The sequence below is a fragment of the Tyto alba genome, unplaced genomic scaffold (genome assembly GCF_018691265.1).
Source record: "Tyto alba isolate M040663 unplaced genomic scaffold, T.alba_DEE_v4.0 Super-Scaffold_1000006, whole genome shotgun sequence".
NCBI classification, from domain to species: domain Eukaryota; kingdom Metazoa; phylum Chordata; class Aves; order Strigiformes; family Tytonidae; genus Tyto; species Tyto alba.
The window spans coordinates 8,225,664-8,252,524 of NW_024881272.1; the positions used below are offsets into that span (position 1 = coordinate 8,225,664).

A 26,861-nucleotide genomic window follows, 5' to 3' on the forward strand; every position below is an offset into this window, starting at 1 on the left:
GTTGAAATCTGCATGGTTGCTCAGATCTTATTTCAGAAGAGTTGTCAAGGAAAATAGCATTAGTTCTCCTGTAAACAGGCAGATTAGCATAAATTATCAACCTCGATGTTGTGTGCTGTGTGTTTCTTATTCATAGGCTCTGTGCTGGTTTAGAGAGTCAACTGTTTTTCTCATAGATGTTTAATCGTGCTGGGAAATGCCCCCAAGGATGGTGTGTGCCATTTGGGCAGGGAACACCACCTGGGCACTGGGAGGTTTTGATCAACTCACCCTGTCCCCTGTGGCAGCTCATCCGAACCATATTAAAGTGCAATAAATAAATGTACTTGCTCTGCCCTTGCTGGGAAATGGTAGTTTTGCCACCTTTTTGCCAGTGGTCTATGTGTGGGGCCTCCCCCCCGGCTGCAAGCTCTAGTTTGGTCTAAAGATAAACCAACTCCCCACTCCTGTTCATTCACCCTTTTTGGCAGTCAGGTGCTCTGGAGCTTGTAGGAGGTAAGTGGAAAGGAGTAGGGAAGAGGGAACACTGGTGTTTAACCAAAACCTACACACTTTGCAGAACCTCCTGGGCCCTGGGGAGGTAGGTTTTTTTGTTCTAAAAAGGAACAAACCTGGTCATACAGGATGGATTTTTTTTTTTTTTTTTTAAGTGTTGCTGGGGCTGGGAAGAGGTGGAGGTTTGAAGGTGTGAGGCTGTAAAGGAAGAAGGGGGTCAAATGTGTGCCCGTATACAGGGTGAAGTGAAACATGTTTTCACTTCTCAGCAAAGTACTTTAAAAGTTAAGCAAAATCTTCTGAAGAAAGACACTATCTCCTTCCATCAGATCCCTTTGCTCTATTAAGCTTGACTGTTCAAAAATCCTTCCCTGCTCTTCTTATTTTTCTAGTCTATATCTTTTTTTTTTTTTTTTTTTTTTTTTATGTGAGGGCTTGGAGTTGCTCCTTGCTGTTGGTAAAGAAGTCTCATGTGCAGGAGAGAGATTTCTAAAGGGATCTTCACCTCTGCAGGGACGCACGTGGGGGGCTGCAAATGGAGACGTGGGAAAACCATGGAGCTCACGATGTGGTTCTGGCCTGTGTTTCCAGGGTTTCTAGTGCAGGACTCTCATTAATGGCCAAAATGAGCTGCAGTTTGCACATACACTTGCCTGATATGTTTCCCAACAGGCACTAGGCCAGATCTAGATTTAGAGCAGAGAATAACCCCCATCGAGAGATTCTTAGGAAGCCTCATCTATATATAGTCTATATAAGTCAGTATCCCCTTTCTGCTGAGAGGACAATCTCTGCCTGGGGAACGTGATTAATGCAGATATACCCCAGCTTCTGCGAACCAGGCAAAGGTCCACAAGTATCACATCTGCTGCGTCCCGCGTGAGCAATCCCGAACGTGTCCTGGCTCCTGCTGCAGTGGGTTGCAGTGGGGAATTCTCTGCCCAGGGCCCCACCTGCACTACCCTGTGCTGTGACCGTGCTGCTGTGGCAAGCTGGTGACACGCTCCTGCGGCCGGCTAGGCTTATCCTCCACGGGAGCACGCAGCAGCCGCCGGGAACAGCTGCGAAGGCTGGGGCACATGGTCCATGCAGAGCCGATGCTGCCTGCCCCTTTGGAGCATGTTGGTCTGTTGGGTGCTCTCATCCAAGTGGTGAGATCGTAGCTTGGCAGTGACTTGTCATGGAACAGCTCTTATGGGATTTTTACGCCGATGTAATTCCCTTTCTTCCAGCTGCTTACCAGGGCGTGCCATGTGAGGAACCTGTATAGACATACTGCTGCTTCTGGAATGAGAAACAATAATTTGCAGTGCTCAGCCCACCTGCTTCTTCCTAATGCAGGGGGGAAAAAAACCAAACCAAAACACTAGCAGGTGGCTTAGATCAGAAGTGGGAACACACAGGGAGATGGACAAGGCTGCCCTTTCACACAGCAGTGTGGTCTCCTATTAATTTATGTATGGGTGCAGTTTCACAGCGTGTCTGAGGCCATTCCCAGCCAGCCTTCCTTTCCATATTGTAAGTGACTTTCTTTAGCTGGGGCACCACCAAGTTTTGTAGCTGTCCTGGCAGCTGCTGAGGGCCAGCCGTGGAGGAGCACAGCCTTCTTTCTACTGCGGAGAGTTTGCTGCCCACTTAACATTTTTGCAGTGCATCCTGAAATCAAAGAAGTGAGAGTTTGGGGAGCTTTGTACCAGCTTGAAATGTTAGTCTGTGAATAGCTCGCAAGGTTCTGTTAGACCTGCTGGAGGCACGGCTTCTCTTTGAATGCATTTGGCTCTGGGACTGTTGTCTAGGTCTTTCCTTTTAAAGAGCAGCCTCATTTTCTACACTGGAGAGGCTGATACCTTTCTCTTGTCTCTTAGGGAGCTGGTCTGGCATCATAACTCTTAACCCTGTTCAGGCTGGAACCTCGACAAGACATGCTCTGCCTTTCCCGAGCCCATGAAAGTTGTAGGACTGTTGGAGGACATCTCATACACGTTTTTACAAATATAGCAGGATCGTTTGAGGTCACTCAGTCTTGAGTTTCTTCAGGGAGAGCACACTTCAGCTGGAGGCTGTGCCAGAGCTAGATTTGACTGCCTCTGGAGGGACTGTTATGAAAATGGGTGTCTGTAACATGGGGTCTAATCTCAAGACAATCCTGCAAGACTTTCTAGCTCATCAGATATGCATGCAGTCTTTATTTCACCTTGTCACGTGTGTCCTGATTTCACTGCTTTTACTTCAACCATGTGAACTCAGTGGTTTATAACGGGGACAGGGACATTACCATTCTCAGCAGAGCAATTGTAGTACCTGTTACCTGGCCATGGGGAGCCAACATCAGAGCTCTCTACCTTTTTACCATTCCATCTGTGCAGTGGGTAGTTGTGGGTGTAAGACACAAGCATTTACCAGTCCTCTGCATGTTACAGCAAAGCTCCAATAGCTCCCTCACTGAAGAGCTCTTTCTCAGGTGTGCATAGAGCTGTGTGTACCATCCTGACATGCTTCGGGTAAGGTTATAGCTAGATTTTACCAGGCTGATGTGTCTGGGGGCTCTTTGTAACCTACCCGCTTAGGCTGCTGCTTGCCAGCACCTTCTGCCAGTGCAAGCATTTGAGAGTTTGCATGGTAAAGCGGACAAGGGCAGGATTTGGGGGGGTAGAGGTGAGGAGGGGGGTTGTGTTTCAGTTGGATCAGTGCTCTGCTGTGCTTTGCTGCATGATGAGGATGGAGCTGGTTACCCCTTTAATCTAGCGCTGCTGCTGGAAAGTCATCAAGTGGAAGCAATAAGTGGTTCTGCATGCTCTCAATGTATGTACCACATTTCTAATTTAGCAGAGCTCCGCTTTAGGCTGGGGAAATGACTTTTAATAACTGTGGGAGGAGAAGTCCAGCCCCTTGTTTAGAGGCTTGTGTTTTAGCTGTGTGCTAGAAATCCTGGGTGGTCCAAAGTCTTGTGTGTGTTCTCCAGCTCGGGGCTGCTGTTGTCAGAGCTGCAGAGTGGGTCAAGGGGAAGAGGTGGTTGGAGTGGAGGTGGTCTTTCCTTCTTTTGGGCTCTAAGGGGAGGTCTCTGGTGGGAAGAAGGTTTTGAGAGCTAAGCTCTTTGCAAGGGGATTCAGACAGGCGCTTTCTAACTTGAATAGTTGACACTGTAACCAAAGCTACTGGAGATTGTTGGGGATGTAACTGAATCTTTCACACCGATTCTTATGCAAATTCAAACATATGCTCCTGGTTTCTAATGGGACACCTACAAATACAGCTGGCTCCATTCATAACTCTGCATCCATGCACTGGATCTTTAATTGCTAATGACTTTATACTAAGAGTATGGTTTGCAGAGCTGCATCTGTAACAGTTTCTCAGTGCTGCTCTTACCTGTACACATGAAGTTGCTCTGTAGATTTTATGTAAGTGACCTGTGGAGGTTCTGCCACATTGTTTGGTGTGTTTGCTGCTGAAACTGTCCGTTGCCAGACTGCTGTGGTTCAGTAGCAAAGTAAACTTGAACATTTCAGTGCTGTTTTCTTTGCTGACATGTTGGGGCTGATTGAAGGTAAGTTAAATGACCTTGAGTTCTGCAGAAAAAATTTGGGGTATTTAACACTGAGTGCAAATAATCTTAAGTTTCTACCCAGTAAATCTATAACTGAGTTGATGAGCACATTTGATTATTTTGGGCTCCTGGGGGGGGATTGGTGTCTGCAATCTCATGGCACAGCTTCAAAATTAGGCTTGTTTTTTTACATAAATGTGCCATGTGGTAATGGAGTAGTTGGTCAAAACCATGTGGGCTTAATTTCTTTAAAACATAAACAGCCTAGAAATGTTTGTTTATGTACAAAATATCTAGCCAGTGACTGTAAGCATTTCCATGTTTCTACCAGAAATGAAGGTAATTATATAATAAGCAAAGATTCATATGGCTTAACTTGTCTCCCATCTGGCATTAGTTAAATTGGTGTTTTCATCTGCATGACCTCTCAGGGTGGGGGAGAAATTATAAAGATAGAAAACATGGCTGAAAAAGACCTTCCCTAGATCATCTTCTGGCCCATGTAAGGGCTGGAGCAGCTCCACTGAACAACCCCTGACAGCTACTTGGGGGCGTGACTACTGCTGCTCTGCCATGATCCATGTTACTGGGTAGATACTGTCAGAGTTTTAAAACGGTTGGTTTTGGTTGACCGAGAAGTTGTCCTGTATACGGTCCTTCCTCAGTGTATAGATTTATATTTAGACTAAATAGATTAACTACAGCAGGAAGAGCTTCCTTCTTAAACAAAAGCTATTGTTAGAGCATCACTTACCGTAAATCTCTAGTACTTCTAATCCTGTTCCCCTCCCAGGGCCCTTTCCACCCTTCCATCTGCCTGCTGATTTACAGTTTGCAGTTTCTTAGGGCTGTCTTGCAGCCTTCCTCTCTGGTCTCTTCCTCTCAGACAGTTTACAGTGTCAAAAGGATCATTGCAAAATGTCCTCTTTCAGGAAAATATACCTGCATGCTTTTTAACTGGTAGAAAGATGATATGCTGCTTTCCCTATCAAGTTGCACCCACTGCCTTAAAATGAAGGATTTGCAAGGAAAGCTGAGAACTGCAAGAACTGGATCATATATATTTCATGTTGCTAGTGGCTTGCTAGGGGCTGAGCTCCTTTTTATTTGCTCTTCTACCTCTTCCCTATGCTGCGCCTGAGAGTGTGCCAGAATTTAAGGTGCTCCGATTTCTCTTTCAGGCTGGCAGGATCTGTATCTTCTTTCTGCCAGGATTCTGCTTTATTTTGCTTAATAGAGTTGAAGACCATTAATGTAGGCTTTGTCCTTGCTTCACAAATAGATTTTGAGTGTCTGCAGGTACTTGGATAAGCTTTGCCTGCTTGTGTTCAGTCCCAGTGAGGATCTGAGACAGCTACTTACAGATACCAAAGCAGATCAGAGGATTTTTTCCTCCTGACATGTAGTATTCAGCAGCTCGAGTGTAAAGCTGCTCGCTGAGATGAAACTCTGGTGGTTCTCTACCCTTGGCCTATGGAGATGTGCTTGAGGGTCAGAAGCCTGGCCAGTGCTTAGTCCAAGCAAGCAGGTAGAGCTTTTTCCAGGGAGCAGGGATTTCAGAGGTGGATTTTCTCAGTTCAGCCTTTGGTCAGCATGCTCCTGTTTTTCTGACACGTAAATGGCAGGTCCTGCTGGGTGTCCTTAGGAAAACATTTATGATAAGCTTTTGCTGTTTATTCAATTGTTTCCTTGTTCCAGGATCATAACCTAAACATACATGCAGCCTGGCAGTGCCGAGCAGCTCTGTTTATGTTCCTCCTGCACCTGCGTTCAAGGCTGGCTTTCTAGTGCTGGTCCCTTGCCACGCACGTGTTGAGTGCAAAGTGCTCAGCTCTTCTTGATGCCCCACACAGATGCTGATGGTACCACATTTTGAAGGTGCATTTGCCTTGCCTGGGTTTGGATGCTTAGGTTTGTTTTGCAGCGTTGGTCTCCTGCAGGTCTGGGATTCCTGGTGTTTCTGCCTTTGTACAGCGCTAGCATTCGAGAGGATGAAAATCCTGTTGCAGTCAAGTGCTTGAGTACAGGCTCTGCTCCAGAGCTGGATTGTGAGTAGGTTTTGCCCAGCCTCACCAATGTCCCAGCTGCATGCAGCTTCCTGCCTTCTCGTGGTATTTTCTTCTCCCCTGGCTTCTCTCAGCGTTGCCACCGGCTGCTGTTGTGGTTTCAAGCTGTGAAAGCAATGTGCAGTGCTTGGCTCCTCGGCAGACTTGGAGTCGGGGCATGCTTTCCTGCAGAATGGATCACTGTAAAACTATATGGTGAATTTTGGTCAAGTCATACAGTTCTTCACAGGGCCTCTAGGGAGGTGGGGAAAAGGTGCTTTATCTTGTGTACTTTTAAGTGCAGTGGAAATGACTCTGAAAGTAAAGCAAGCAACTGTGCAGGAATCCTACTTTGCTTAGCTTTGACTATCAGCGTGCTGGATGCTGGGCATGTGTTCGAGGCTGCTACCACAGTGAGCTCTCAGAGATAGCTCTTGGTTTAGGACAACCATAAGATGATTTCACTCAGCTTTTCTTTGCTTCCACTAGGTTGTTGTATTTTTCTCTGGTGTTGGTCAGATCTGCTGATGGTTCATATTTTAGCTGGGAAAAATGCCCCTTGTTGGGATTCTGGTATGTCTGTATACAATCAAAAATGTTGAGTGGGCTGGGAATAGCTTCCAGCAAAGTTGTATCCGTTTCTTGGAGCTCTTTTGTTTGGTAGAAATTCCTTTCTTTTCTCTCCCCCTTCCCATCCCCCTGGCAGCCCACCTCTTTTCTACAAGCACATGCTGAGGTATAATTCACAATCATGTGACTGAAGTGAAATATGCACAGCTGCAAATGCATTTTTAAATGATACTTCATTGTTAAGGCATCTCTCTGAACAGGTTTGCAGTTCCAGTAGCCAAGTGATCAGAATGTGGTAACAAAGAGCATTTTGTTGAAAACATTGACTTTGATTTTTATCAAGCTCTGAGAATGTTTTGACCACTCTTTACTTTTGAGTGCAGATAGGAAGTATCTGGATCAGGGTAGATTCACGGGCAGGGGGCGGGGAAGTACATTAAATGTGTCCCTGAGATAAGGGTATGTAGTTGAGTTTTCCTTTGCTCTCCTCATACTGTATTGCAGAAATCATATGACAGCTGGAATACAATAAAGGACACATTAAACAAAAGTTTTATTGATGTTTGAAGCATCAGGAATATCCAGCCTTGCGTGCTGCAGCTCTCTTCCACCTTCCCACTGAATGGAGAGATCTTGCAACTCTCTTCCCTCTTTGGATCCATCGGACTTTTGATGCTTTTGTGATTTCTTGCTTTGTATGGTGTATAACAAAGCCCAGCAACTGGAAGCTGCAGGCATACAGTATTCTGTCACAGTCACTATGGCCCAAGGGTGCCAGGATTTGGTATGGGTCTGACTGAATCACAGCCATACCAAGAGCCAGTGTCTGTTTATAGGTAAGTTGAAGTAGATTTATTGACATCCAAGACATTACAGAAGGCTTGTATTAGTTTAAAGGCAGAATTTGGTCTAGTTGAGTGTGAACAGTTCTCTAACCTCTGGAAATTCAACAGTTCATCCTGTCTCCCACAGTTCTTGTCTCATGAACAGGCTCCTTCTCTAGCTCTTGTTTCTCTGTTCTCTGTCCTCTGCCAGCAGGCTGCTGCTGTTCCTGCTGATGGTCTCCTGGGCTATCTTGGTTCCAGAATTATCACCAGATTTTCCAAGCCGTTGCATGGGTAACTTCGGGTTTTTTCTTTTGTGAGTGAATGCACCCTCCACCAGCCCTCCAGGAGGTCCTGCTCTGAGTAGAAGCTAATCTGTGTTTGAGATGGTACATCTGCAAACAGAGGACCCTGCTGAGTATTGGTCATGGGGAGGGCACCTGTCTCTGCAGTGTTCTTGCTGATTCGTGTGTAAAAACAGAGGGACAATTTAGTACTTTGTAGCAATGTGGATATTTGTGTGGTTAGAACTTTCATATATGTAACATACGCAAAATCTCTTAGTGAAACAGTTGTAGCATGGACTCTCCTTGGCTCCAGTGTTCAGCAGGTGTTAGGTGCTTTCTTGTTGCTGATAAGCTGACCTTTGCTTCACGGTGTAGAAATGAAGGCTCAAAATAAACACCTGGGAAGTAGTAGCAAATCTGTGCTGTCTCCTTGGAGAGCTTGGGCTCACCAGGATTGTGGGAACCCCAAAAACACTTTTCTTGTTCTCTGTTTCTGTAGGGAAATATTTCTTCAACGATGTGAATTTGACTGCCTCTGTGCTGACTATCATGACAAACTATGGCCTGGGAGACTTCTTGTAAATTGCATGCAAAATCTTAAAGCGGGAGGCATTATTCTACTGTTTGTAAGATGTGAAAAGGTAGGGATGGCCCCTCTCATCATGGCTTCAGTGTAAGTACCCAGGCTCCAAAGGAAAAGAGCGTGAGGGTTGTTGGATTTATATTGCCCTGTAACAGATGGGCACAGAGATGGGGGTTTAATGTTTTACAGGTACCCCAGCAGAGATTTTTTTGGCATCATCCTTTAAAATCTCAGCTCAATCTGCTAGCTGTGGACCATTTATCAGGTTTAGAAAATGTGGTACTTAGTAGATCATTTGCCTGTTAGTGTATTTGAGGCTATTGGTGAAAAATCTCAGCAGTCAGAAACATATAGTGTACATAAATACATTTAATGTATTACTAGCCACAGGCCCAGATGCAGAGTTTGATGTGCTTGGTATTAGCTGTAGTCATGTGGTGAAAATCGGAGGTTGAATGTGGTCCTCTGAGTGAGGAGAGCATAAAATTAAAGATAAATCCCATCCTGATGGTTGAAAAATGTTACGGTACTTGTCCCTCTCTCCTCCCCAGTGATGATCCTCAACTGTTTCTGTGACAGAAATGCTCTTTGACAGCCTGAGTATGTGCACGTGCTTTCAGGATGCCTCTTGCCTCATCCATAAACGGGAGTGCTGACCACAAGATGATGCTGGTACCTATTCCTTGCTCTTAGCATCACCGTCGTGTGAATGTTAGCTGACTGCATCAGGCAAAGGTGTTGGAAGAGAATGTTTTCAGGGAGCTGAGACTGGTCTGGATGTAGAGTTTGGTCTCAATGGGTGATCTAATGGTGTGGTCGTGTTCACAAATGGAGTAACTCTGTCTTAATGCTGGATAGACTCCTCGGTAATCCCTCCCAGCAGTGAACCTTAATAACCTGCTGAGGAAGAGCTCCCTCGTATCCAGCCTCTACTTGTTCATGCCTCATTTACCTCCATCTGCTTATTCTGTAGAGCATCTACAGTCTATCTTGAAAAATCTGTGTTCAGTGGGAACTCGTAGGCCTGATGAAAGGTTGTGGAGACTGAATGGATTATGATTGTTATAAATTACTTTTTCTTTTATTGTATATATTCAGCATTAAAAATCTTATGGGGGTCTGAAACAAATTCTGAGCAGTGAAGACAAGCATCTTGGAGCACCCTGTGTCTAGCACAGCTTACTGTTTTGCTGGTTTACACAGGTCACTGATATTTTAATAAATATTCTTGACAAATTGAATTAAGAAGTTCAGGCATTTGGTTTGCTTTGCTGCTCCCTTATTGCTTTCAGGAATGAAATATCACTAGCAATGATGCTGAAGAAATGTAGTATCTAAATAATATTGAACCTCTGCTTGCCAGCTCCACTTCTGACAGCTGCTGAAGAGGTTTAGAGTATTAAGGAAATGCAACTGTTTCTCTGGAGTAAATCACTGTGTTGTGCCCGCCACTGCAAGTGTTTGGCATGGATGGTTCTTCTGAACTCCCTTAGTAAAAATTGTAGTTCCTTTTTTTCCCTGATAAACATAAGCTTTCAGAAAAGAGGGTAAGCCAAGTCTGAGTTGCCAGGTTTTCTCCCCTTTCCATGAGAAATGCAGTGAAATCTCAGTCATGAAGGGTTTTTTTACAGAAAATAAAACAAGTAGAAAACCTCGTGCTGAGATATTTCTAAACAAGTGCTTTCTTTTTCAGTAGCAGCTCTTTAAAATAGAACATATAGAGTATATTTAGATATGAAGAGAAAGATTGCAGGGGGGCCGAGAAGACATTTTTAAAGTGTTGTTGAGAGACATTTTGAGATCACCTGGAGATTGGGAGTTTCCCTAAAGGAAGATGCTTATCTTGAGAGGGGATCAGAAGTGCTCTGAAAACCTGAGCTGTTTGCAGCCCCGCTGCAAGGTCTGGAAGTGTGTCTGTGTGTCTCCTGGCTGTCCCCCAGCCCCTACAGACAGCCTGGAGCTGCGGGTTCCCACCCGCTCAGGTATCTCCTCAGAGCGGCGGGAAGGTGTTTCGTGTAGGGTTAGTCTTTGTCAATGAAGAATCTGCTGCTGTTTCCACCCTAAAGTAACCTCCGTGGGTCAGCTTTGAAGACTACAAGGGATCCTAGTTTCTGTTTATTAGTGCGCTTTTGGTGGGTTCTGTAGTTTTCAAGGCCTTTGGTGAAGAGCTTGTGTTATGCTTGACAGCACGCTAGGCACTGCACTCTGTAAGCCCGTTCAGTCCAGTTCAGCTGGTTTTGGAAGTTAAAATATTGCTTCTGGTTAATGCAGAAGTTCCATCCCTGGCAGTAGTGGTGGTAGTTTTGTTTCAACCATCTCATTCTTGCGTCGACCTGGGTAATGTGGTTAACTATTTGGCTTTTAGAATCTCACTACATCCCTTATTCCTATTTGGTGATTTTCCTTCCCAGCTTATCTGTGCTCTTCTGAGCACTCCAGCAGACAATGTGCAAATGAGCAAGCGCTGCCCAGAATATTTGATGGAAGAAACACAAGGGATAGATACGGGAGCACAATGCAGCTTCAACCAAAGGCATCAAGAGAGGCATTTCTTTCCTTGCAAGGAGTGTTGAACACTTTTGCATTTTCAGACCTTTTTTGACCACTGTTAATATTGCAAAGCTCCTCTCAGTTTGCCCCTTCCTTTCTGGGAAGGCAAATCTGCAAGGGATAGTACATTTCCGCTGCTTTACCCTCCATGTTTTGTTCCAGTTTGAGGGATGTTAACCAGTGTTCCCAATGTGTTTAATGTTGAATAGAGTTCCCCAGCTTTAGCGGCAGGATCCGGAGTTCTTTGTGAATTATATTTAGTGCTGATGGAGGCTGCTTTGTCAGCTGTGTGTTGTTGCCTTGTAAAAACTGGCACCATTCAAATCTAAATAATTGCTTCTGGGATAGAAGAACCTTCCTTTTATAACTATTTTAATGTGTTTGATTTGGAAACATCCTTTGAGCTTTGGCCGGGGAGCAAATCGGTTGTCAGCGTTGCAGTCCCCTGTTCAAAGCACCTGTGCACAGATGAGCTGGTGCTGTGGGGCTCGGAGGAGCTCGGTGCTTGTGTGACAGCCACAGTGCTGTCAGAGCAAACGGCTAACCTTCCAACCTGCTGTTGAATACCTTGGGGTTTGGAGTTGGAACTTTCCCTTTGCTGTTCCTTCCCCATAGTTCAGGCTGCTGGTGCTGTATTTTTGGAACCTCTGCATGCTAGAATGAAATTGTACTTTGGAGGGTGCTAGATAGTTCTCCTGTGTTTGAGGCATGATGAGAGTTGTGCAAAAAAATTGTTTCTGACTTAGGTAACAAATTCTGATATTTCTTTGATTGTCATGCCATTCATCTCTGGAGTCAGGGGAGGAGTGAGCCGAGATTAAACATGGGGCAATTAAAGGAACAGTGTGGACCATTGGCTCTGCGAGGTATTGGGGTGACTGGCTACACATGCCAATGTGGAAGAAGGCCAGAATGGCAGACATTGACAGACTTGCTGCAGTGAGAACAGCATTGGGATCTGTGAAGTGTTCTAGTTTGAAAGCAAGCCCGTCAGCAAGATGCTTTGCATATTTGATTGCTACGCTGGCTAATACCAAACGTACCATCAAAGTTCACAATTTTTTTTTTTACTGCTGCTGGCTGTTCTGCCTTTATCCTTACAGGACATTTTGAGTTCTCAGTAGAAAAGCAAACAGCCATTTGGGCTCTAAATTTTGCCTGTGTGGTTCTCCTATCTTGTTTATTTTGGGCCATATTGCAAACTTCACAAACAAAACCCTGTTCACCTGGCCCTTGATGCAACTTAAATCAAGGTTACAGAATGATGGTCTGTTGTGAATGGGCCACCTGCCCTGGCTTTGCTGCCTTGAATCCAGGTAGGTCAGCAAGGGAAAAGCAAGCCTAAAAATGAACACAAAAACCCACCTCCAAAATTCTTTTTAAAGAACAGTTTTCAGAAAGCCTATTTATTCAGAGTGATGTAAGGTGGTTGTCTTTCAGAGAAGCATCAAGTCTTAAGAATTACATGCCATCAGGATCTTGTGTTTGACTAGGAGGGCCACGTGTCTTGACTTGTTTGTGAACTGCAAAGTGTTTGGAGATGGTTGAGTGAGAAGTAATTTGATGCGACCCATGGTGTGAGCCTGTCCAGTCTCTGGAGTGACAGGCTGTTCAGCTTGCCTCTGCATCGGAAGGTGTCGTGGAAGCTATTCGGAGTGGAGTAAGGCAGAGAGATGGCAAATTGTTTGTGCCCTGACAGGAGGCCTGGATTTGGGTATACCAAAAAGCCATCTGTTTTTCCTTGACTGCTTTCTTAGCTGGAGGCTTCCTAGTCCTGATTTCTCATGATGAAGAGATCACAGTGACAGGTAACCTGAGCAGAACTGAGCTCTTCATTACAAGCTCTTCTGACAATGGCCTGAAGTCAAGGCTCCTGTTGGCATAGTTTTTCCCTCTTAATGGGAGCCTTTGATGGCTGATTTACAGATAGAGGAGATCAGGATATTTCAGGCTGAGTCCTGGCCTCTGATGATTTGCAGGCCTTAGGAACAGTTCGTGCTGTGGCTGGGATTGTGGTGTCTCCCCCGGGCACCAAGTGGGTAACAGGAGTGCGCAGAGAGCACGGCACCAGATGGCACGGCAGCAAGCTGTCACTGTGGGCCCTTCAGCAGTGGGAATGAAAAGCAGAACAGCACCCAGCATTTTGAAAGTGAGTGCAAGAGAGCTTGGAGACCTCTGCTTCCTATTAGCAAAAAGGAAATACTAAATGCTAAACCAGACTGATCGGTGCAGGTCTTCCCTCTGAACCTGCCTGTGCTCAGATGCACACTGGCTCCTCGCTGCCAAGCGCATACAGATTTGGGATGGGGCAGGGGAGCTGCTGGGGAAGAGGTTGTTTGGAGAACACAGTTTTTGACACAGTAGTGAAGGAGGATTTGCCCATCACACTGCTCTGGAGGGGAGTGAGGAGGATCAAACAGGCTGTTGGAGGAGCTGGTCTCGTTTGTTGTGTGGTTTTGGGGAGCTGGTGGCGTGTGGGCTGTGACATCCCTAGTTGCTGTGGAGACATTACAACTCCCAACCTGCTGTTGTGTTTGGGGATGCTGTGCTCAGGGTTGGGGCATGGGTGTGGTGGGAGAGAGTGAGGGTTATCATCCAGGCAAGGCACATGCTGGAGAAAACATGTGCCTGGAGGCATCTTTAACCCTTTCATCTCCCTGACTGGTGCCTGTAACAGAGCTAGCTACTGCTGCAAGGATTTCCTTGGGTGTGTGCTAGAAGGCTGGGTGCTGTCTTTGTTCTTGCAGCCGGCTGCAGCGCTGTCAGCTTGGGAGGGGGATGCTGGTACAAATGAAGGCAAAGATGCGCTGCTCCGTGCTTGGTGGCAAGCTGCAGACAGATCAGGAAGCCTTTAGCTCTGATGGTCCTTCTCATCTGCTGGCTACTTTGTGCAGCTCCCCCTAGTCCCAGAGGGTTCAGGGGCAGATGGGACGGGCTCCTGGCAGGCAGGGAGAGAGCGTTCCTGTAGCATGCCTGGAATAGCCCATTTCAGTGATCAGCCTGCTGTGTGACAAGCGCTGCTGTCCGGGGCAGGGGGCCAGAGAGGGGAAGGCAGGTTGCATAAGGGAGGTGTGAGCTAGGGAAAGGAGAGCTACTGGGTTTGTTCCAGCTGTGAAGGTCTCTCCTCTTCATCCCCTATCCCCCAGTTTGGCTTTACATTCCTCCTCCCAGAGCCTCCTTTTGGTTTGGGGTGGGATTAATTTGCTCATTTGTGTATATGCTTTTGCGCCAATCTGTAAGGCATGTGGTGGGAGCTGCCCTCCACCCTCACTAGCTCACATAATCTTAGTGGGTTGTGCCTTTGTTTTCTTGCTGGCTAGCTGAGAAATGAAGCCCTAGCTACAGAAATGGCTTGAGCAGCCCACACCCTAAAGGCTCCCCCTTCCACCACCACCCCCCATGTGCTACTTTGACTGCTCTCGTTAGGTGCTCAAATGGGAAACTGGCATTTCAGTGCTGCGAGGCTTTCTAGGTGAGAGGCTGCACTGCAGTGCATGGGTATCTCCTGCAAGCTTGCTAGAACCATACCCACCACTGGCCTTTGGTCAGATGGATGCGGCCATGCCTGGGCTGTCTCCATCTTGCTGCTCCTTCCTTGATGGTGGTGCCTCCGGTTACTCCAGCTACTAGTAAATTAATACAACAAATATCAGCTGTGTTTGTGTCATCTGTAATACGGAAAATGTGTTCCTGGTGGTCTGTCAAAGAACCTTAACTGTGAATCAGCTTTTCATTATTTGCTGACTTGGGTCTTTAAAGCTAATAAAACACCTTCCTCTTGCCTCAGAACTTTAAAAACATTGATCAAACCTAATCCACCAGTACCGTTGGCTCTTGCGCTGAGCTCACTTTGGTGTCAGGATGCCATGCAGTCCTGGTGTTCTGGTTGCTGAGTTTGAAAGAGGCAAGCCAGGAGAGGTGTGTTTTACTAGACTTGTGCCTGTGCTTGGCTTTCCAGGCAGCATGGTGTTAAAAACACAGATGAGTTTGCCTAGCTCCTTTGCTCTCCATTGCCTGTCTGATAAACAGACCTAACCCCCACTTCGTGGTTGGTTTGGGTTTATTTTTTACCCTCTAATCCACCCTGTGAAGGGGTTTGCAACCATCAAAATGAAGAATAAGAAGCCAAATATATAGCAGTGTGTGCAAATATTGAGATCCTGACTGAGGTCAGCTGATGTGTGAAGAGGGCTGCTTCTGCTTTTGCTGAAATGACTTCTTCAGGGGAGAGAAAGCTGCTGTTTCTCAGTAACACAGTTTGGAGTATGTACCTGGAGGTGAGTGGTTGGTGGCAGACAGGCTGATTTCCTGCCAGTGTGACTTGGAATACATCAGGTCTCGGCCAGGTAGTCAGAATATGGTGTGACACAGCTGCCAGCTTGAACAAGAAGTTTTGCTTGGCTACCTGAAGAGTATGTGGAGATTTAGCTTCAACCCCTGTGGGTTTCACCAGCATCTCTGTGCTTCAGCGGTGCCCTTTCCTTTCCAGACTACTGAAACTCTAAGAAATGAGAAGTGCCAATGGAATATGTAAACTCTGTTTTGTGAGCCAGAGTTATCTAGCTTACAGGAATCCTGATCCCTTTCTGCCCTGGGTGAGTGCCCTAGAACCAGCCAGCAATGTCTTGTCCCACTGAAGGAAGACACCTCAGCATTTTCCAACTGACACGTTGTACTGGAGTATTTAAGCTCAGATGTGCTTTAATCCTTGGTCATACTAACTGCATGCTGCTCCCCAAATAGCAACCGTGCCCATGCAGAATTCTAGGATCTTTTAAAAATGATGCAGGTCTGAAAAATTTTGACACCCCCCCACCCCTTTTGCATGTTCAGTTTGAAGCAGGTATGTTTGTAACATATTTGAAATGAGCAGGACAGTATTTCAGCTGTAAAAATATAGTGTCTGGCTATGCATGTGTGCCCTTGTGAGGTCCTGGGTAGAGCCTGTCACCTAAAATAAGCTGCCATCCTCTTACCTGTCTGTCCAAGACCTGCTTGTTACAGCATTTTTATGGATCTAGAATCTCAATAACTTAATTCTCTGTATCAATGCTGGGAAGAGGATTTCGAGATCCCTGAGAACAACAACAATGAAAATACTTGCTCTGCAATTGTTTCCTGGCTTCTTAAAGCTTACATGAATGGATCTGTAGCTGGAACAGCTGGCTAAAGGTTGCTATTTAGTTTGATGGTAAATATGAATGAAGGAGAAGTAAGCAGAGACTAATACAGGACTATTATGTTTTTTTTGCAAGTTACTCAGGTTATGTTTCTGGCATGACAGAAATTGGGGTGCTTGACCTCTGCCTCCTCATTTAATTTCTTCTTGCCTTGGAGTTTACCTGAGAATGGGATTGAGATTAGATCATTTTGAGACAGTTAATTTGTAAGCTTTGGAAAGTGAAGAATCACTCTTCTTGCATCTTCTACCATTGCTACCCTTGCCCAGAGACCCCACTCTGATGCTTCAGTGACATTAGAGGACAGCAATTCTCCCTGGCTCTCTCCCCAGGCTAACTCTCCTAGGCCAGTACAGAGCCCTGCCTTTATCATGTAATGCACTTGTACATTATGTGATAAAGCAACGAGTACATCCATGTGGTAGTCTTTTCTTCCCGGGCATGTGCAAAGCAGGTGTAAGAAGCTGCCTGCACAGTTGGCTGTGCGCTGCATGCGTTTGTACCTTACTTAAACAGCTGTCTCTGAAAAATGCTGTGCAGGGCTTCTCACTCCAGCCTCTTCTGCACAGATGCCCCTGGAGCTATGTGCAGAATGACTCTGTTTGGGCAAGCATGTGTGTAGGTGGGTGTCTCCCTCCACTTCTCCTTCAAGTAGCTCGCGATTTATTTTGGGACTGACTTGGGTGTGCAGTGCCAGCTCAGAGCGAAACACTCAAAGTTGAGGTTGAAAGCACTGGGGTAGGAGGCTGCTGGCTGTCCTGAAATGCTGAGATGATTTGGGTGAGGTGAAACTGTCTGGTGACCAAACAGAGACCAGTTCCTTCCTTACAGCCATTGGCTGATTGAAGTTTACAGACCTCAGAGGAGAGTGCTCCTGCCATGAAACATTTTCCCTAGAGCTAGAGTCTTCCTGCCCTGGCTCCCATTTTGCACTTGGAGTCCCCTATAGCTGTGGATGCATCTGTTATTATTCTTGACTTCTGTGGGGCTTAATTAAAATACAGGTCTTTAATTTTTAATTTTTCCTTCCTGTTGATTTGACTATCTCTGCATGAGTGAAGTCTCAGTGCAATTACTGTGCTCCCTGTGGAGAAACAGACATTTAATTCAGTGAGGCAGGCTCTTTCTTAGAGGGGGTTTATTTTCCTGATCTTCCTACTCGGATGCAAAAGCAAAACATCCTGGTGAGTAAAGAATGTGACACCTTATCTAGTTGTTCTGGACATGTTTGCTGGATCTTGGTTACCAAAATGTTATGTTCTTTGCAGATAACTGCCTCCTTGAGCAAAGAGCTTGTGATGAAGCTATTTAGTACAACTGGCATTATCAGGGCGAGTCAAAACTGTTGGGTCAGGTCCAGATTTCCTCTTTAAAACTGTGTTCTTGCAGCAGTGATGTAGAAAGATGAAGACTTTCTTTCTTGTAGAACACATTAAGCTGTCTCATGATTTGTTAACCTGAGAATGGGGTCAGGCAAGTACTTTGTGCCTCTTCGCCGTGGGGGGGACGTGTGATGGGAGGGGATGCAGGCTCCTCAGCAGGCACTGCCTGCTCCTGTGTGGGACCCAGCTGTGCTCCTAGCAGGGGGGTCTACTATGAATCTTCAAAAAAGGGTGGAAATCCTGGCTCTCAGATTTTGATTGCCCTTATTTAACACTGCTTTGGCTAATTTAGTGCTTTTGCTAGCTTAACTCTCCATGTGCAATCATAGGTCACTGCTGAAACAAACATGCAAAGACAGGGTTTGTCTGCACCTCCTGTACTGCAGTCCCAGGCTTTTTATAGACTGCTCAAAATACTTCAGGCTTTTTCAGCTCCAGACATGAGGCTTCCTCAGTTCTTGTGTGCGTGTGCTGGGTTATTTTCTCTGTGTTGACAGAGATCTTGTATGTGTGTATTAGAACCTTCCAAATGTAGCCTTGTTCTTTTTTCAGATCTTTCCAGGTCCACCTGTGCCTACCCTGTTTTTCTTACCAATGTTTAATGTTAACAGGCTCATAGATTGAAACGTTTTGTGAGACCGGTTCCCTTCCTGGTCCCTGAGACTTGACGGAAGTACAGCAAAACCTAGTCAAAAGATAAGTGTATGGAAGGAGGTGCCACTGTTATCAGAGGCAGTTATGGCAGACAAATCCTTGCTGTACCTGCAGGTGTGAGCAGTTCAGGATCCTTGTGCTGGCAGCGGGGGCACCATGCTGTCTCTGGATGCAGTGACATGCTTGGAATATGCCTTTTCATGATTATTTGAGTAAGGTATGGCCCCTTTGTGCCACATATTCTGAAGGTTGCTTTGATTTGTAAACTGCATACTTAGACTGAAGACCTGGAACAATAAGCATGTTGAGGATGAGTGATTTGGTGGGATTTAAACTCTTTCTGATTTTTATTTCCCCTCCCTCAATGGAGAATATAAACATTTCATTGTTTTTTGTGTGAAGCGCTTTCTAGGACCAGCGGCCCAGCAATGGGGGATAAAGAAAGCAGATGCATTTTGTGTCTTTTTTAACTGCTTTTGTTTTTCTGTTCACTGCAAAGGAGGCTTTTAGTTTGTTGTTTTGTTTTTTTTTTTTTTGTTTGTTTTTTTTTTTCCAAGCGTCAAGTGCTCCACAGGGCTTGATCAAAGCTCATAAATGATGAATTGAAGGAATGCCCGGCGGAGAACAGAACGCCCTCCTTGTGCTCTGCTGTGTGTGCTGAGAACACCATTGTTTCTTCCCGTACCTTTTTCATCCTCGAGCTCAGGCCAGAGAGAAAAGGCCTTTGTTCCTTGCCTGTCAGCTGAGACAATGCCAGTGTGTTGTCCTACCTCTGCTCTCAGCACCTGACTGGCCCAAGCTCTGTGGGTTTTGGCAAGCCGGGTGCAATTGTCCTCCGGCTACAATGTTACAAAGAAAACAAATGGCATCACAGCCTCCTTCCTCCAGATCCTGGCCTGGCTGCTTCCTGGCAGCAGCCGCATGTGTGTCTGCTTGCTGTTTTGTTGAGGATGGGGCGGGAAGGCCGGCGGCCTCTCCTGCATTCCGAGTTGAGGGATGCAGCTTTACCTGGCTTCCAGTGCACCCTGGTCACTCGTGCTTGCAGTGAAATGCCCTGGCCAGTGCTCCTGTGCCTGCTTCACTTGGGGAGCCTCTGCCCGTGGGTGAAAGTGTGCTCGGTTTCCCCTCCACCAGCCCTGTCCTGCCCCCTTCTGCCACCCCACCTCAGGCTCGCATCTAGCACGTCTGTCTCGATGCCACTGTGCACAGCAGCTGGTGGTGTGACAGAGGGGAATGGAGCCTCAGGCAGACTCAGTTTTTCCACCTTCTTTGTAATTTCTGTAGCATCTCTGGCTGCGCTGTCTTCTGATGCAAAACTCTGCAAAGGAGAGAGCTTTTAGTTCTCCATCTCTTTCGTTTTGGGGGGCTGACAGCAGGAACTGGTGCTTTGCAGATGAGTTGGGAGAGCAGATAGCATGGGCTGGGGTGGAGAAGAGGCTGGCAAGGGCAGGTTTGGAGAGGTGCTTGAGTAAAGACCATAAGAGCTAAGGCCAGCTCTTCCCCATTCCTAGCCCTGCACAAGAGCCACGGAGCATTCTTGGATACAGCAGGCAGCAGTTGCTTCAACATCTGCCACTGCTCCTGTAGGGAAGAGCCTTTAGCTGCATCTCTCCTGCAGTCTTGCACCCAGGCGGATCGTGTCTACCTTCTGGCATTTCAGCAAAGCAACGTTTCAGTTTTCCTCTGTGGTGAAGGTGGTGGAACTGCAAGTCACCTTTGCAGTGGTGACTTGTTGGGTTCCTGGCACCAGCGTGGAGTCCTGTAGTTCAAGTGTGGGCTTCAGTCAGTGGCACATGTGCTGCTGTTGCCTGGACATGCACCAAAATCTGGCATCAGCAACTATTTCCTTTCCATCTACTGCTGGACTTGGCCCCTTCATGTACAGCCCTGATGTTATACTTTATCTGGGAGAAAGAGGTCTGCAGTGGGTTACAGAGAAGCCATGCTGAGGCTTGCTAACATTCCATAGCAGAGGCCAAAGATGCTCATGCTGTGGGGTAGGGACCTGACACAAAGGCAGTACCAGCTCCTGGCAAGTGTGAAGGATGATGTCTACTCACTAGAGCCCACCCACAGCTTTCTCTGGCCTTTGCTTTCCTCAAGCTGAGCTCTCTTTGCTTCAGGTTTATCTTTCCCTGAAGTTTGTTTCTGGGCATGCCTTCTTAATTACACCAGCTGGTGGTGACTTCTGTGGAATTGTGACAGTGCCAATACTGTGGTCCCATTACCTCAGAACCTTAACTCTGCTGCACCTAGTCCAAACTTTATCCCCTCCCAGGCTTTCTGTGCTGGAAGGCAGAAGTGCAAACAGCTTTAACCAGAACAATGTAGCATTGCTGGGTAAGGAATGTGATTTACTTGCATATGTGTGGCATGTGAACGACAGGGCCAGAGGGCACTGCTTGAGTCCTCTCCTTTTTTTTTTTTTTTTTTTTTTCTCCTTTCCCATTAGAGATGCCTGAGCCACTTGCTAGCACTTTTGTTTGGGGGTGAGGAGGAGAATGTGTGGGTTGAAAAGAGGAGGTGGGGGTGAGATGTTTGGGAGCCAGGAGCCTGAAATTGAAAAAGCCAACAATCTAGGAAAGCTTTGTAGACAAGTTTAAAATTAGACTGACCCTGTGCTTTTATATTGCTGGAATTTAATTCCTCTGACCCTAAAACTTTCGGTCTGACTCAGAGCAAGAGTTCCCAGGCTGTGGTCAGTAGAAGTTCATGCTGTGAGGCGCTCTCATGTGGCTATGGGTCTGTATCACAGAGGGACATACCTCCTGTCCACCTCCTTGTATTTGTGAAAGGTTGGAGAAATTCATTGCAAAAAGCCAGGGAAGCCTCACACATTCCTGCCATCTTTATGTCTGTATCAGTATGTGGCTTATGTCTGGAGCCTGTTCACCCTCAAAGTGGGTGTGTGTAATAATGCTGTGTGTAAAAGCTGTTCAGAGCTTTTCCTTTTTTCAGGCATGATTGTAACTGTTTCTCTTCTGTTCCTGTTTGCAGGTTGTGCAGCTTGACATTAAAGAAACTGGTAGTCTTAAAGGAATTGGATAAGGAGCTTATTTCTGGGGTCATTGCTGTCAAAATGCAGGTAATTGCTGCTCAGTTCTAAGAATTAAATGTTTTGTTTGGCTAAAAATACTGGCAGATGCCTAAACTGAGCTTCACCTCCAAGTAGGGGTCCATTGCAGCCACAGGCTTCTTCTCAAGTGCATCAGGGCATTCTGGATGTGTGGAGCACCTTTTCTGATCCTTCCCCCATGTTCCTACTATATTTCACTGTTGTAAGCGAAGAATATTGTTCTTGAGGGCTCAGCATGAGCTTATCTGTATGTACAAATGCTCTTTACAGATCATATACTGTCACCTCTTTTTCCTGAGCTGTCACTAAATCCAAGCCTGGTTCCCTATTTAACATGCTTCAGCTTGATTTTAGGGCTGAACATTTTGATAACTTGGTCCTGGTTTGGGGGGTCTGGAGTCTGGGCCTTTCTCTCTTGATGGGCAGCTCAGCTATCGAGTCCAAGTAATTTTGTAGCCAGGTTCTTGTCAGTGGATTTGTAGGGTGCCTGTACTTTTTAATTTGTTTCCATAAAATACAGCTGTCATCCTAGGTAAATAACCCGCTTTACAGCATACGTTTGTGCTATTTAATTAGGTGCCTACATGTAGGTCATGCTGCCTGGAGGCAGGCTGGGAGGAAGGGGACTCAGTTCCACAGTGTGTCACAGCATCAGTTCAGCTCATGTGCTCCCACCACTGTCAGTGCTGAAGTACTTAATGAGTAAAAGCCTAGCAGACCTGTAAGTAAAAAAAATACCATTAACCATGCTGAAAAGCAGCTGCTTTTCAAATAAAGAACCAGGCAAACCCCTGCAAGGAGCTGGTTATGTCAAAGCACACAAAATCTAGCTTGGAAGATGAAATCATAAAGGCTGTGTGGTGCAAGAAGATGCAGCCGAGGATTTAACAGGCATCTGTCATCTCCATGAGCAGTCCAACTGGGGTAAAATTGTGTCCCTCTATGTTGGAGGGGGATTCATGTACCCACAGCAGGGAGCAGAAAGGCAGGAAATCGTTTCACACACCTGGATTTGTGGGAACCTCAGAAGCAGCACAGCTGTGGGTTCCCAGGCTGACAGATACTGCTTATCAGGGCTGAAAGCTTTCCATCTGTTTATACTCCTAGATGGTGGATGCATCACTGTAAGGGCCCGAGGCTTGTCAGTGCGTGATCTAAGCCCAGAGTGTGTCAGACTTGGGTTGAAGAATTCAGTAGCTTTTACTAGAGCAAAACCTTATTTTCCTGTCCAGCTTACTTCTAACTGCTTACACTTTTAATGGGTGAAAGCTTGCCCCAGACCTGCAAGTCCAGAGAGAGTTTTAACACATGCGACTTCCTTGTCTATTTTAGGTACATGTTGTGATCTGCCTTGCTACAGTAATTCAGATGCTGGAACCTGAGCAGTTCTCCTGCAGTCCTCTCTACACCAGGGCAGAACCCTGAAGGACTGGGAGGCAGAAGGACTTACACTGTTTGGGATGTTCGTCTGCCAAGTCCCAGACTGCAGCTTGCATCCCCAGCCTCCCATCTTTATTTTGCCCTTGAGATGTCTGTCCAGTTGACCTAGAGGTGACAGTGGCTGCAGTGACCACTGTCCCAGAGAGTGCCTCACCTTGGGTGTCCCTTGTGCTGGATCAGCACCCATATTTCTATGTGATGTGTTATTTATTGGCGGGTCAGTAGCACTACAGATGTCTCGGACGCAGGCAGATTTGAAGCCCTGTTATTAAAAGTCCCTTTATAGCTTGCAGGTTATGATGATGATGCTGACAAGCTCTTTCAGGGACACTTAATTTGCCAGCACTCGGGTTTCTGACATGGCTATTGTTTGAGGCTGGTGGTACTGGATCATCAAATATATGATCTCTGTCAAATGACTCACTGCCTTTGTATGGGGAATTGCAAGAGAGGTGTCAGACACTGGAGTCCTTCCAGAGGGGATGACTGAATTCAGACCTAATGAGAGCATCTTACCTGCGTTTCCCGTGTCTCCTTGCAGCCTCCTGAACAGTGATGTTCAAAGAGTTGTCAACTGTATTTCCCAAGCCGTTGCTCTATTTATTTGCTGTGGTCTTTTAAAAGCAACTATATTTGGCCTTTCATTAGATTCCAAGTTGCATAACAAGTAAAGCAAGACTGCTGCTCTGAGGAGCTCTGCACCAACGGAACAGATGCCGCTGTTGCCAGCAGCGAAGCTAGCTGTGCTTTACTTGCACGCGTGCTGCTTTTCCTGAGGGGAGCACTTCGGTTTCTCACCCTGCTCTGCTGTCTGTCTTCTGATCTGCTGGAGCTTAGGCACCACGGCTTCTTCACAGAGCAGCTGGCGCTGTGTTGTGCAGGAGCTGAGGCACCGCTGCAAAGCACAGCATTCGCTCTGCCTGCCTGAGTGATGTGTTTGGGGAGGAAGGGATGTAAATGAGTCTCTGCTGCTCTCCCATCTCAAGATGCTATTTGGGGCTGATGTAGGCAGACCAGGTTTTCCTTTGGATGTATCTGGGAGGTGTTTGCCCCCCCAGTCTGCTTCTGATTTCCCAGATGCTGCTTTTTTGAGAGCTACAATTCTGTGCTTCTGGGGGTTCAGCCTGTCTGGACAAAGCCAGATCTGCAGCCTCAGCAGAATATTGAGCCAGAGACCTCTGAAACTTGCCGCTGTGTTTGAACAGTGCAGAAGGATTTGCTAGGCAGCAGTCTGTCATGCTTTCCTGCAAGTTTTCTCTGAAACATTCCCTGAAATGAGATGCTCACACAGTAAATAGCCAAATAACTCAGTGTACAGCAGCCCAAACACAGTGTTGATTTGGAGTTGCCCTGTAATACTATCAGGTCTCCAGACTCCACTGCAATGCTTAGTGGATTTTTTTCTTCTATGACCCCAACAACTTGCAGTTGTTTAAACAATAGGTTAATATCTCCACTTTCCCCAGGGAAGGATGCGTGCAGAAAAAGATACTAGTCCGTGATGGCTAACGCCAGAGATGTAAGCACGGCACCGCAGCTTCCAAACCCAGGAGGTGATGAGCCTTGTACCTACTGTCTGAAATAAAAATATGATACTTGAACTTGGGGGGGGGGGGGGCGGTTTGACTCATAGCTTTTGAGTGCTGGGGTTTGGATGAACAAAAGCTGCTTTGTTGCAGTTAGGGACAGTAAATATGCCCAAATCTTTATTAGTCAAATATCTCCCTTTCATCTCATTAATATTTCACAGAAGTGCAAGGTCAGATGTATCCATTCACTTTCTCTGTTGTAGTCCCTGACAATGTTTCCTGTTTTCAGTAAATAGGACTGAGGTGGGATGCGAGGGATGGCTTCCAGGGAATTCACCCTGTGGACTTTGTTTCTGTACAGGGCTCCAAGCGCATCCTGAGGTCTCATGAGATTGTATTGCCCCCGAGTGGACACGTGGAGACGGAGCTTGCGCTGACCTTCTCGCTGCAGGTAAGGTGGCCCTGGGGCACGTGTGCTTGCTGGACTTGATGCTTTACAGTGAGCAGAGGTATGCTGTGGGTCTGAGATGAAGATCCTTCCAGTGCTGCCAGGGATGCTTGGGCTTAAGTAAGTCCCAGCAATTTCTGAAGAGCTATCTGAGCTCTTTTAGCTTGTCTCGGGCAGTCAACTCTGGGGAATTTGAGCAAAATGGCCAAGATGCTTCCAGGATCTGGGGAAGAGGGAAGCTTGCTAGGAAAGCTGCCATATAAACCCTTAGACTTGTCCTTAGGGCCAACCCTGCATCATGGAAGGCAGATCTCTAATCCTGGGGGAACAGGAAAGTTAGATATTAGCAGCAGTTTGCATGTCCTCAGTACAACAGCACAAATTAGTCTGGATTGCCTCTCAGCATTCAGGGCCTAGCACAGGGGGCTGGTTTGCAGTGTTAGGGAACCCTCCTTGTGCATCCTGTGTTTGGAGCCCAGGAACACAAGGACTTTGTGCAATCTGTCCTCTTAATGTTATGGCTGTGGCAGGAACTGAAGCTGAGCAGGATGGCTCTTTTTTGCCTTTTCTTGCCTTATGAATAATAGGCACTGGAGGATGGCAGCCTTGTAGGGTGGCATGGAGTATCAGGCTGGCGGAAGGCAGTAGTAGGAATGGGACAGGTGAGTGTCTGATTTGGAGTTGCTGAGAGAGGCACCACTTGGGGAAGCAGGAGCAGTATGCAAACAGTTACTCCTGGCTCTAGAGTCATAGGAGTAGCTGGGCATTGGAGCAACCGTATTTTATTGGTTCCTCTTTTCCTCAAAGCATGCTGTCCTGTTGCTACCTCCTGAGAAAGGAAATAAGGTAAATAGGGGCTGGCTTGCTGCAAGCAAGAGGGAGGATCCTGCATGCCTAGAGCAGAGCCAGACAGACACTCAGAAGCATTTATATCTGGATTATCTGTGTTCTGGGACTATTGGTTATATCTTGAAGAGTTTGATCTGGCAAGAAGAAAGGCTCAAGTGGTGATGTGAGGCAGACCAGTTGTTACTCAGATCTATGCAGACTTGAAACAGATAAGATTTCGTTGCAGATGGATGATAACCCTGCGGCTGCCCGGGCAGATACACAGATGGCTGATGCTTCTGGTTCTGTCCTGATGCAGCCCACGGACTGGGTTAACTGCAGCATTGCATCCCCTCCTTTGTGAACAGCAACAACAAAGCCATGTGCCAGGAATTCATAGGTCCTGGGGCTGCAGCTTTCCCATGGTTGGGAGCAGAGCTGTAAGATGAGCCAGGTGTCCCTCTGCCAATCCTGTGTCAGCAAGGAGCAGGTATTTCTGCAGATCTTTTTGGAATAAACTGGGAGTATGTTTGGTTTGGTTTTTTTTCTGGGACTCAGAACAATGCTGCAGCAGAACACAGGGCATTGCCTTTAACTCAGTTTCACCTGAAGGGACTGGGAATTGAGCCAGAATAGGGGAGAGCAATGTCTGTGACACTGAGACTTCAGAAGAGGTGAGCAAGCTCAATGCAGAGATGTGCTGCTGGTCTCTGACTGCAGGAAGTATTGGTGGTCTTGGATGCAGTAAGGCCTGGGAAGCCTTCCTGAAATGGCACAGCAGGATTTTTATGACAGATTTTATTGTTTCTTAATTGGACAATGGCTGGAAGCTACTCCTAGCTGACAACTGCAGCTTAAGCCAGATACAGTCTGAATATAGTGCCTGGGATGTGTTTGAGAGTGGTGATGGGACACAAAGTGAAAGCATGTGCATGTCACAGCACAAGAAGGTCTCAGTGTCTTGCAGCAGCCAGTATCTCCATATCACGCTGTCAACTCTTCAAACTTGCTTTGTGCTAGCTGCCTGGATTTGTAGCCCCTCGTATCTTCACAGTCACTGCCTCCTCAGCTGTGCTTCTCCTGGGTGAAATTCTTGTCCTTTGCACAGAGCGTTTCCTTGTCAGAGCTAATCTGGAAACGTGGAGGTGCTGGCTGGCATAACAGTGAGCAGCAGCCCATTGTGTCTGGCAGGCCTCTGTTCAAACAGAAGGGAGGAGTTTCCTGTTGCTCTATTACACAGCTGGGGTAAGACTGGAGTTAGTGCTGTGTCTCATTCTGTTTCGCCTTGCTAGCTAGGGCTAGACCAGCAGTAGCCTTTCTGGCAGGTGAGCTACCATCACCCTTACTGCTGGAAGGCCTCCTTGTTGTGGCCCTCCTTGGGTTTCGCAGGATCAAGTGAGATTGCCCAGATATTCCAAGCACA

General features: G+C 46.6%; 1 protein-coding gene across 11 annotated transcripts in view; it reads left to right on the plus strand.

The window, feature by feature from the left end:
• The window catches only part of PACS2 (phosphofurin acidic cluster sorting protein 2), an 82,786-nt gene that overhangs the window by 7,793 nt on the left and 48,132 nt on the right, over nucleotides 1-26,861 (plus strand). For 10 of the 11 annotated variants that reach the window (XM_042785603.1, XM_042785637.1, XM_042785612.1 and 7 more), the window contains exons 2-3: nucleotides 21,115-21,202; nucleotides 24,524-24,613. In XM_042785603.1, coding sequence (XP_042641537.1) covers nucleotides 21,115-21,202; nucleotides 24,524-24,613 — 178 coding nt within the window. Of the gene's footprint in view, nucleotides 1-8,267; nucleotides 8,410-21,114; nucleotides 21,203-24,523; nucleotides 24,614-26,861 lie in introns of all 11 variants that reach the window. The other variant, XM_032998646.2, reaches the window with a different exon arrangement.